Here is a 12746-nt window from a genome sequence, read left to right as displayed (position 1 = left end):
AAGTTCCCTTGGGAATTTCTACTTTCCTTAGTTAACCAAACACTTTTTAGAATTTCGGGAAATCAATTTCCTAAAGAATTCCTACCTTCAACTAAACGAGGCCTTATGTTAATTCCTTGTGTCCCAGTCTCACTCTCCAAAAATCCAAATCAAAAAAGTTATCTTTAGTCGTTGAATTGCAAGGCGTATGATTAAATTGTTGCGCCAAACTGCGGTGCGACTGCCATGGATGAAGAAGAACAACCCATCTTCATTCATTTCAAAAGGGCAAGGGTTTTCAGCCCAAGCTGCTCTACAAAATGGAGATTACTACTTCATAGATTATGCAAACCCAGCAACTTCTTCCCCATTTGAGGAGCTCAATTCCCATTTTTATGGAAGATCGATTCAGGAATGTTTATTAACTCACGACATTATCAAAGGTCAAGCTTTACACTGTCAAATTCTCAAGAAAGGTAATTGTCTTGACCTTTTTGCCCAAAATGTTTTGCTTAATTTTTATGTCAAATCTGACCTTCTTCCTGATGCATGTAAACTGTTTGATGAAATGCCTGAGAGAGATACCATTTCATTGGTTACTTTGATTCAGGGGCTTGGTAAAGCTGGTCGCTTTACTGACGCTCTGGGGTTTTTCTCTGTGCTTCATAGGGATGGCCATGAGATGAATCCCTTTGTATTTACTACTGTTTTGAAATTGTTTGTTAGTATGGAACGGCCGGAATTGGGTTGGAATATTCATGCTTGTATTTATAAGCTTGGACAAGATTGTAATGCGTTTGTGGGTACTGCTCTTATTGATTCCTATTCCATGTGTGGGCTTGTGGATATCGCGAAGGATGTCTTTGATGGGATTTTATGCAAAGACATGATTTCTTGGAGTGGAATGGTTGCTGGCTATGTTGAGAATGATTGCTTTGAGGAGGCTTTGCGACTTTATTTGGAGATGCGGATGGTGGGATTCATGCCCAACAATTTTACTTTAGCTAGTGGCTTGAAGGCTTGCATTGGTTTGGGGGCAGTGTGTTCTGCTAAGAGTATTCATGGGTGTGCTTTAAAGACTGGTTTTGAGAAGGACAACTATGTTGGCATTGCTTTACTTGGCTTGTACACTAAATTTAGCGACTTTAGTGAAGCTGAGTTAGTATTTAAAGATATGCCAAAAAAGGATGTGATCCCATGGAGCTTCATGATTACGCACTGTGCACAGACTGACCAGAGTGATTTGGCTGTTGATATATTTCATCAGATGAGGAAAGCTTTTGTCATGCCTAATGAGTTTACTCTTGCTAGTTTATTGCAAGCTTGTGCAAGCATGGCCTGTTTGAATATGGGGAAGCAAATGCATTGCATTGTCATGAAGGTTGGCCTTGATTCTAATGTATTTGTCTCTAATGCCCTTATGGACGTTTATGCAAAGTGTGAAAGGATTGAGGACTCTTTGGTATTGTTTGAGGCCTCGGCAAACAAAAATGATGTCACCTGGAACACTATGATTGTCGGCTATGGCCAATTAGGGGATGGCGAGAGAGCATTGATAATGTTTAAGGGTATGCTTGAGCACAACGTGCTGCCAACTGAGGTTACATATTCTAGTACGCTTCGTGCTTGTGCCAGCTTAGCGACAATTGATCCTGGAATGCAGATACATGCTTTTACCATTAAAACAAAATTTGACAAAGATAGTGTAGTCGGTAATTCATTAATAGATATGTATGCCAAGTGTGGAAACATCAAGCCTGCTCGTTTAATATTTGATACAATGGGAAAGTGGGATGAAGTTTCATGGAATACTATTATTTCAGCATATGCAATGCATGGCCTTGGAAAGGAGGCACTAATAATGTTTGACAGGATGCAGGGAACAGACTGTAAGCCAAACAAGTTAACTTTTGTTGGTGTTCTTTCAGCTTGCAGCAACATGGGACTATTAGATGAGGGACAAACTTATTTCACCTCAATGATCAGTGATTATGGAATAGAACCATGCATAGAGCATTACACATGTATGGTTTGGCTTTTGGGGAGATCAGGGAATCTTGATAAGGCTATGGAACTGATTAGGGAAATGCCATTTGAACCTAGTATCATGATATGGCGTGCTGTTCTTGGAGCATGTGTCATACACAAGAATGTTGAGCTTGGAAAACTTGCTGCTGAACATGTGCTTGAAATGGATCCACAAGACGAGACAGCTTATGTATTACTATCAAACATTTATGCCTCGCTAAAGAGATGGGGGCATGTAGCTCATGTCAGGAAAAGCATGAAAAATAAAGGAGTCAAGAAAGAACCAGGATTGAGCTGGGTCGAGATACAAGGTGAGACACATTTCTTCACTGTAGGTGATACATCACATCCTGATATCCGGTTAATAAAGGGGATGCTTGAATGGTTGAAGATGAAAGTCAATAGAGAAGGATATATTGCTAATTGCAATGTGATTCTGCTCGATGTAGAAGATGAAGAAAAAGAGCGCCTCGTGTGGTCGCACAGTGAAAGACTAGCTTTGGCCTTTGCTTTAGTTAGGACACCATTGGGTAGTCCTGTGCGTATACTTAAAAATCTCCGAATATGTGCAGATTGCCATGCGGCAGTTAAGCTTATATCAAAGGTTGTTCAGCGAGAAATTGTCGTCCGAGATATAAATCGGTTCCACCACTTTGAGGATGGCATCTGCTCCTGTGGTGATTATTGGTGAACCCTTGTAGAGCTACGAGTTTTAAACACTACATGTTTTATCTTTTGCACCGGTCACACAATTGAAAAGAATATGTAGCCTGAAATTTTCTTTCATTGATGGAACATCATCTGGCCATCTACATAAGTTGATATGGAGTTAGATCAAGCTGATTTCAGATGCTCGTCAAAATTTTCAAGTCACCAGTATGGTAAGTTCCTGCTAGTGCTTCTTAGAGTCTTAGCTGTTGCTGGTGCAAAATATATGTCTGCAGGATATGATATTGTATTTCTTTGAGGTTTTTTGTTTTCCAGCTCTCCATCTAGTTTAGTCTATATAGTTGTAAGGTTGCATACATTTTTGTTTTGGCAGTTGGTCGTCATTGTCATTATTGTTGTTGATTGAGATTTGTCCTGGTTCAAGTACACATGGTCGATACTCTAACATGTCTTGGTTGCTCTCAATGAAACAATCTTGGCTTGCTTTGGTTGCACTTGAATTTGCTTGTACCATGACTCCATGAGTTGCACTTTTTCAGAAATAGATTTCTCATTAGTGCTTGCAAGTAAATGCTGCTCTTCATAGATGAGAAAATTGTAACTTATTGACGGGATTCTAGATAGTTGATTAATATCCTTGTGAAGCAAGCTTTATATTTTGGATCTAAGAGGTACTTAAAATCTTGGATAGTATATGGAAATCTCTATATAGTTTCTTGTCAACTTAAGAGAGACCATAATATATTAGAGGTTTCCATTTTGTGATTGCAAATGGTAAATATAATATTCTAGATTTTGATCGATTAGTTTGCCATCATTTGGAAAAACTCATTCTCAAATATTTAGAGACCAACTAGTAGGTCGTATATGGCTCTAACCCAACTTTTATGATGCTAAACCAACCAATGCTACCAATTTTAATAAATTGGTCAAATTAGTTCGTGTAGCTGACCTCATTTATGGGATTAAGGCTTTGATTGATTGATAGATTTTGTGAACATGAAATGAACATGAGACCAAATACGAACACGACACAATACGACTTTTTTTCCAGCTCTATTTGCGACCCACTAGTGTCTGTTTTTTGCCAAAACAACCATTTATGACCTCCGGAGGGCTCCATCACATCATATTTTGACCTAGAGTCTTGAAAATCTCCAAAAAGAATCCTATCTTGTGCTGAACCTTCAAATTTGCTACTGGATAACTTTTTTGGACATTGAGGTGATTCTCATGGTTCCCACGGGACCTCGAGAGGCCTATTTGGTGGTGGTTTCCCAATTGGAACCACTAATTCATGCCTTGGCCCATGACTTTGCTTTGTGCCCCTGCCTTGTCTTGACTGTACCAATTTTATATATTTCATTGTTTATAGATTATTTCTTGAGCAACCTTAGACTTCTAAAGTTTAGACTTTGACATGTTCTAGTTATTTGGTAGAACTATATGGATCATAGATTCTTTGTGCTGCCCCATCTTAATTTTATAGTCCACTTTGAACATGTGACTACAGATTTCCAAGTGGAGTAATTTTTAAGGCAATTGCTTATGTACTTATAGCTCATATTCTGGCCTTTATATCGAGGGTCAGGCACCTCTAAAATCCAGATTAAGTATGTCTGTATATACTACAAGCATTATGAATGATTATTCTCCATGAATGTAAAGCAAAAGTTATGGTTTGATCAGTGATGCAGAATATAGTATGACGGACAAAATAAGGAATAAGATGACTTGAATTAAAAGATGTAGAAAAAAAAAAATTGAATTAAGCTACAAAGAAAGCTACAATCTTGTAGTACTCTCATTTGCTTATTATACAAATTCCTCATATATTTTATTTCTTTTCCCATTTTTCCTATTTATTTATCGAACTGCTCCTGTTCTTGGTATGCAGGCCATTGGAGACCTATGTCTTTTATTTAGCGGCAACTCTATGCACTTATCATTGTCCCCATTCTTTCCTTGACACTTTAGTAATGACTGACTCTGTGCATAGTTGTTTTCCATTTTCATTCCTATGTTTGATATTGACAGTGGATGATTAAAATGCAAATTCAGATGATGCAGCAGAGCCATCTTTTTGAAGACGAGTCCATCTTTCATCCCATTGGACTAAAGATACGCTCTGAAGCTATTTAAAATGGGCATGAATATGTGAAGGCGATCAATTCCTCTTTAGAAAACTTAAAGTTTCATGAATCCCGCAGTGTTTTATAGCTCCTTAGCAGCATGTCTCTTGATTTAGGTGTTACTTGAAGTTCCCATTATCAAGAGACTACAGGTACTACTCTTATCTCAGCTAATTTGAACTTTTTATGCCCAAGATATGGTTCATTGAGTCTCTAATGGATACTCTTTGTGTGCTGTCTAAAATTAAACATCCATGCGCCTTCTTTTAAGTTTTAATTTTTGCATTCTATGGTTTCTGGTAAGTGGTATTTAATATCTATCAACTGATTTTTTGTAGATTTTTTCTCCTCTGTGTGAGTTTTAAAGTAATTATTTCCAGAATAGGTATCTATCTTGATTATAAATTTATAATGCAGTAGGTAGTATACTGTGTAACTTTTAGCAAACTGGCATAAGAGTATGTGTGTAGCCTTGTCCTGCCTAGAGTTTCCTAGTATCTGATATTGTTCTTATTGATCTTAGTTGGCAGGGCCGCAGGGTAAAAAGATTAAATGCTACTTTTTGCCTTGATTATGACAAAGCTATAAGGAGTAGACCGATGACTTTAGTCACTTTGGGGCATTATTTGAGAGATATAAAATATTTCGAAGTTGCAACTCAAAAAAATCGGTGGTAGTACCTGAGGAGAAATACCAAAAATATATACAAGCTAGCATATATCTTTTCGATCTCTGATATTGTCTTAAGCCCCCAACTGCCTAAGCTCTTAGACACTAAGTGACTTTATGCCATAACCTATCAATATATTATAATAGTGGGTACTGGTCCACACATAGCCATCATGGCATTTTGCTAAATGCAACAAATTTCTTTCCCTTCGCCCTTCCAAAATGCTTGAAACGAATTTGCAATCCATTCGTGATTTCAAGGGCAAACCCATTCCTCTCTATGTAACAACAAGATCAAAGCCTTATTCCCAAAAGTATGGAATCGGCTATATGAACCTAGACTCCATCTCATGTTGTTCTTCCATTCACTTCTATTAGTGCTTCATGGTCTTACAAATCCACTTTTTTTATATCATTTTAAATCCTTCTGTCCAAGTCATCTCTGGTCTTCCTTGCCTTTGATTGTCGTTACACTCTATTTTAGCCACCCAAACATAATTCTATGAGTTATATCCTGGTTAATATCTTCATTTCTTTGGGAAATAAAACATGGAGGCACTAAAACCATTCACTAGAGGTTAGTTCATTATGATTTAATGGCACAACATTCTCACTCTGCCACTTCCAACACTAAACTGTCATTTCTTGTATCCCCGTAGGTTTTAACTTTTGTGTCCATCGCTTTAATATACTCCCTCCGTATTTTATTACTTGCTCCATTTTTCCATGCACAGAGATTTAGGAGAAAAAGTAAAAAGTAATAAAATATGAAGGAAGTGGGGTTGGTGGAAGAATAAAGTATGATAGTTGGGAGGAGAGAGAATCTTGAAATCTTAAAATATGATAGTCGGGGGGTCCACTAGAAGAGAAGAAATTGGTGAAATATTGTGAAAGGTTTCCAAAAAAGGAAATGAAGCAAGTAATAAAATACAGAGGGAGTGCAACTTTCATAGTTCTGTTCTCATCTACTAATACAATATCATCTTCTAACAACAAACACCAGACAGGCCTTGTTATTTTGCCCAAAACTACTGCAAAGTGAAAAGGACTTGGGCCGGATACCAGGTGAATCTAATGGTAATAGAAAAATCCTCCGTCACTCATCCACATTTGTTTTCACATGTCAATACATATCCTTAAATAGGTTGTATACTTACATGGTATTCCCTTCGTTGTCATTGCCACCAAACCACCTTTCACAGGACCTTGTCATACACCCTCTTCAAATCAATAAAGACTGTAAATCCTTCTTACTTTACATATGTTATTTGTCTCATAAGATTAGAAGCTTCTCTAGTGGATTGTCGTGGCATAAACTGGAAGTGATTGTCCAATACATCAGCGAATTTCCTCACTTTATTTACCACTCTCTCCTAAAATTTCATATTATGACTTAATGAAATTTAATGATGGCAAAAAATTGAAGGGGTGGGCATGGTCCGGGTGGTCTCTCAATGGTTTTGCCCCCTCTTCTATATTTCTGGTACTACAAGGTACACCAGTCCTTGCATCATCATTTCTGTGGGAAGGTAGTAAGCATTCTTTTCAATGACATCCAATGACCTTATCGCTATCCTTTGATCCAAAGAAATTGATTTATAACATTAATTCTATATATCTTTTTTTTCCTCTTGATTTGGTATTCCATGATCTACATATATTGTGTTAACTACAATACAGAATGTAAGACATTCTTCTTCCCTCAATTCTTACTTCTGTATTATACAATCCATCCAGGTCTTCCTTGGGTCTACCTTGACTTCTTTTCATGTATACATCATCAAATCATCTCCTAATGTTGGCACTGGATCTGTCTATTTGACCTTGTAGTCTTTGCTAACTGTAATTGCAGCATACTTTATGTAATTTGTATTGATTAATTAGGATGCATACAACTTTCCATCATATCAGCAAGCGTGGCAACTTGCAAGTATGGAGTACTGATGATGTGTTTTTATGAAATATTGTTATTAACTTAATCCAATGTTCATCACTGCCCCTGTAAAAACATTTATTGCATCATGGCTTTGTCAAAATTTCAACTCATTTGATTTTCATGATCTCATCATACCCCGCCACTGTTGGAATACTGGAATGTGTATTGATAGTGTCAATGTAATTAACGGTGCAGAGTAAATGCTTAATGCAGGTTCAAATTAGCACTCAAATATTGAAGGGGCATTTTTAAGTATTAGCATAGAAATGGGTGGTGGTTCTGTTGGCTAATACATATGATGATGTTAGCTTATTTCTTGCCTTAAAACATTTATTGTTGGGATGTAATGAGCAATAATAATGCAAGAAATGAACTATACCAATTTTACATGGCTGGGGCCACATGGAGAGTTTTTGAGGAATTATAGTCATCAAGTCATGTACAACTCAAGAGTCAAACCATGATTCATTTACTGTTGTGGGATGCCAAAGAATTGCTTGTTATTCTGGGTTTTGTTGTTTCGGGTTTTAGCTCAGACTCCAGAGACTGTTGTTCAAAATTTTATTTTTCTTTAAAATTATTTATCTTTAAAATTATTTTTCTTTCACTACTAGTCTAACTTTGATATGTCTGGTTTCCATTTATACATTTTCATAGCTGCTTTTGGCTTCTATAAATGAATTAATACTTTTGCAAACCTTATCCTTTATCAGAGCTAAGGAGCTCAATTCTGGTGGGCTTGTTGGTAATTAAAATGGGTTATCCTAATTCCTATCTAGAGAATGTTTAAACCAGAGTTAAGTTGCTGATGAATTAGTTGATTTATGGATTTAAATTTCCTTCGCTGAGTTTATGTTGCTGAGTGGTGGCAGAATTAAAAATGTATATGTTTATTTTTTGAGCTGAAATGTGAGTTGCTGAAATGATGGTGATAACTAAGCTGCTTTACTTAATTCTATTAACTGCAGGTGATTATGAATGGAGTCTGGAAGACGGGAAACGTTCCTTACCAGGTAACATTTCAGGAATTCCCCCTTTGATCCTTCATCTGCTTCTGTGTTATAGATATCAGAAACAGGGTGTCTTTCACTTTCTTTCCTTCCTGCCTAATCCCTTAGACCTGTAGAGGCTTTAAGTCTTGTGTTATTGTGAACTTGAGAGCTTAAATTACCCGGATGCTCATTTGAAGTACATGTTGCATAACCAAATATCTAACTTTTCATAGATGGAGATAATGCATGCTGTAGAAATTAAAAGATGCCTTATCTTATTAGCTTTTTAGTATTTCAGTTAGGATGCCTGAGTTACTTTCCATACCATGTATCTGTTCTTTCATGTAATTTTCTCTCTTAATATCACAACTTTCATGTTTCTTGTTGTCTTTTCTTGCTTAAAAACCCCTAGGCTAATGTAGATTGTGTTACTGATGCTCTGAATCTGTTGAGTGCTACCTTGATTCTGCAATCAACATAGATTTTCACACTGAAGAATTCAATAGGGAGCCAAGTAACTATTCTTTTCTTTTTCTCTTCCTGTTATCTTGAAAATGGAGTTAGGAGCCTTTTTCAGAGTATTATGGTGCTGTATTGAACTGAATAGAAAAGCATAATCAGGAGTTTATTTGAGCCATGGAGGTAGGTTAAACCTTTTGTCTATGATAATCTGAAGCATGCCGTAGATCCACGTCCCATTTGATTAAAGACGTATATTTTAGTTGTGGTGCTGGAGGGAGAACATACTTGGCTTTTTTGAGATACTTTCTAGTTTATATTCTTCGTTCAAAAGTGTCCCAAGTGTCATGCACATGTCTGGCCATCTGTGTGTCCTTACTGGGGGTCTAGTGGAAGATCTTTAATTATTATAGTCAATCAAACAATCAATCAATCAAAACCTTAATCCCATAAGTGGGGCCGGCTACATGAACCAAAAGTGATTATTCCGTATAGTCATCCATTTTCAATTATTATAGTCATCTCATATATTCTCAAGGGATTAGATTCGCTTGCTATAACATCACAGATTTTGCAATTATATGCAAACTTAAAGCAGTGGAAATTTATTTGTCGGATTTAGTACTCAGTTACGTATTGTAGTAGACGCAGCCCAAGTTTGACAATGATACTCTAAGGAGAGTTAGGTGACCCATCACTTGAAGTGCTACATGATGTGATATTTGTGGTGTTATTTAGTGCATCTACGTTCATTGAACTTTTGACTTTAACGATTTTTATCTTGTTGATTACATTGTCCGCACTAACTGACTAACGGAGTTTAACATGTCTTACGACAATTTAATGCAGTATTCCATTGCTTAAATCATTCTCTGTGGGACTATAAAGTTGGAGTCTAGTCTCTGTCTTTTTTGTTCTCTTGCTTGGATAAGTTGGATTTGGAAATTGAGTTTGGTGCTCATGCCCCTTTAGGTGAAAGAGTATAGGAAATTAGTAATATGCAAAGGCACAGATGTGACATGCAGTTTCCTTGATATCTGTAGTGGATCAGCAGTGGAAATTAAAGAGTACTAAACATCATTTTCACTGACAATGAATCAATTTTCAAAAGACTACTCTCAGTTTTTTCTCTCATTATACTATGAAGTGCACATAGCAATCATGGTTGGCCAAAATGATCCTGCCACTGGCGAGGTTGTGGGTTTTCCTGTTATGTAGATGACAGTAACGACCCGTTTGGTGGGTGGTAATAAATGGATGTATTGTTAAGGAAAGTCCCATGTCAATGTTCATGGTGATGCTTGTCTTCCCCAAATGTCACTTTTTCTTCATAAATTATATTACCATCCATTATCATTTTGGTGGGAGGTAATGAAAATTTAGGAAGAAAAACATATGTTTGGGGATGGAGTTCCATTATTAAAGGCACAGCATGAGGCTTTTCTTACAAAATTACATACAAAATCATGACCATTACCATTGCTGTCTACTTAACAGGCTGTAAGAGTATTGCAAATGATTAGAGTAGTTGAGTTTTGATATGATCTGCTAGATTGCAGTAAGCTTTGCTGGAGCTTATTAGTTACAAGTCAAAGAAGTGATTTTTAGAGGCTTTATAATAAGATTATCTGGCCGCAAAACATGTGTCTTAACTAGTTCATATTTTAGGAGGTTGTATGACATGCATAACATGCTCACTCCACATCTTTAAGCCTTTTAGGCTGTGTTTGAGTATTTTCTTATTGTACTTAAAGAATGAATAATCAGATTTGGACTGTTTGACGGAAACTTGCTCTTGTGTCTATTCCCATCTACTTTCTAAGTGAAATATCTCTCAGAAAGCAACATTTCATCTTCTTCAAACATTGAATAGATTTGCTGCTAAAGTCATGCCCTAAAATGACAAAGCAACCACAATATTCCTTATTTATGCATTTAGTTATGGTAATTTTATCTCTTTTTGTATATCTTAGTATTATGGTGTAACTTACAGACCTTTTTTTTTTTTTTTTTTTTTTGGAGTTATCTATTCCCTTCTCAACTCTAGATCTACTACCCCTTGTCTGTTAGATTTTTTTGCTGTATCATTCATTAGCAAACCAGAGTAATGATGCAATTTCATTCACTCAGTTGAAATATGAGATAATTGGTTCTGGTGCTAAAAAGAATAATGGTATTTTCAAATGCATTCAACTAAAGAATGCTTGATAACCTCGTTTTAAAAATGGGTAACCACAGTCTAGTCCTAGTATGGTATATAACTCTACTTTTTGCATATGTACTTACGTTTTCTTCTGCCTTAGGCACAAGCTGCATATTTATGGTGCTGTGAGTGGACCTATGTTAACTTTGAATCATTTTTCTCGAGCAGTACGAATGGAGTTATATATCTTAACTCGCCATTCTGCATAATATGTACTTTGGGCTCTGGACAGTGTTGAAATGCAAGTACCTTTGGAGTGTACTGCAGGCCTGGAGCTATTGTTTTTCTTTCTTGTTGCTTATTAAAAGGTTGTTACTTTTTAATATAAGACATTTCACATGGAGGAAACATGGGAAACCTTGCTCTAAGATCCTAACCAGATTCTACTCTCCCCTGACTTTGTCACATTATTTGCTGATTCAAGTGTCTTCATTACATATTTTATATGCCTGCTCTGTGTATCACTATATTCTGTTTACTGGGCGCTTAATATCTAGTTCTAATATTCTCATGTTTAGTAGCGTATTCATGTGGCTCAGCTCATATACAATTGATTGTAGTGAAATCTCTCAATGAGCTTTAAACGTTATAATTATAGTTTTCTGATTATTTGTAGTCAAGCCGAAACTGTCTGCAGACCTGCTCAATGTCATTTGATTATTCTCCATTTATGAACAATTTTCAGACGTAAATATCTTTGAATAATTCGATTGCATGCGTTTGATTTTTCCCTATGGTTTTTATGATGCAGGCAGAATATATGGAACAAAATTTCAACTCTTTGGGGAAGGAATTCCACATCAGAATTGGACTACCTTTTGTATGCAGCTTGTCCATAAACAAGTTGCTGAAGCACTTGCATCAGCTGCAGCTCTAGCACGTAACCGAGTTTTGGCACCTTGCTTCACAGAATAGGATATGCTGATTTGTGCTTGTGAATTATAATCCAATTATTTTGGGATATTGTATACTTCCACATACAAGTAGTAGGTGTTAGAGGGGGACATCAACCTTCCATATCTTGGTAGTAAGTAATAAGGTGGTGGCGGTAGGCAAGTAGGCAACTTTCCTAAGTTTTGCGTTGCCTGTAAATAAGATTGCATTCATTTTTGCATTGTCCACTGCGTAATGTTTGATCATTTGAGCTCTGTTCATATTCAACTTGTTTGTGGAATGACACTTTTTAGTTCAAAAGCTGAGATTGTTGAACGAAGTCAATTGAGATTACAATGCAACTTGTTTGATGCGGCATTATATTATTCTTAAACTCGGTTCTATATAATATTTCTATTACCTTCATTTCATATTATTTGCAATGATTTGACATAAAGTGAGTAAAAAATGTCTAATAATTATAAGTAATATAAGACAGGTAGTATATAATTATTTGAGATAAAATACTATAACAATTGAGAAATATATTGTTTCAAGATTATATACTTTGATTGTGCTTTTAAGGCTTGTTCAAATTTACTAAAATGAGCTGAACTGAACTGAACATTTTATGAGTGAATGAAATTAAGAGTTGAACTGAACTGATTGGAAATGAACTGAATTGAACTGAAATTAAGCTAAGTGAACAGCCCTTTATAGCGTGGAAAATTATAAGAAGAACATAGTAAGAGATTTAAATCTTTATATACAGTACTATTTATGTTGCAAATGCTTTTTTAAATGTA

General features: G+C 36.1%; 1 protein-coding gene across 2 annotated transcripts; it reads left to right on the top strand.

Annotated features, from left to right (window-relative positions):
• Positions 1–81: 81 nt before the first annotated feature.
• On the top strand, positions 82–12188 carry LOC110690477 (putative pentatricopeptide repeat-containing protein At5g13230, mitochondrial). Of its 2 annotated transcripts, none has more exons than XM_021867323.1 (4): positions 82–2888; positions 4714–4960; positions 8382–8426; positions 11819–12188. In XM_021867323.1, exon 1 carries the CDS (start codon positions 188–190, stop codon positions 2696–2698), a length of 2511 nt encoding a protein of 836 aa, XP_021723015.1. In that variant the 5' UTR covers positions 82–187; the 3' UTR covers positions 2699–2888; positions 4714–4960; positions 8382–8426; positions 11819–12188. The 2 variants fall into 2 exon arrangements, with proteins under 2 accessions (XP_021723015.1, XP_021723014.1); XM_021867322.1 differs by having other exon boundaries at positions 83–2888; positions 4738–4960.
• The last annotated feature ends 558 nt before the right edge of the window (positions 12189–12746 follow it).

This window comes from Chenopodium quinoa, unplaced genomic scaffold (assembly GCF_001683475.1).
Source record: "Chenopodium quinoa cultivar QQ74 unplaced genomic scaffold, ASM168347v1, whole genome shotgun sequence".
Classification (NCBI taxonomy): Eukaryota; Viridiplantae; Streptophyta; class Magnoliopsida; order Caryophyllales; family Amaranthaceae; genus Chenopodium; species Chenopodium quinoa.
The sequence above is the reverse complement of the archived record's forward strand: the minus strand, read 5'-3'. Positions and strand labels throughout refer to the sequence as shown.

Coding starts and splice junctions, on each gene's coding strand:
- LOC110690477 (XM_021867323.1), top strand. CDS start 188: ATGATTAAATTGTTGCGCCAAACTGCGGTGCGACTGCCATGGATGAAG.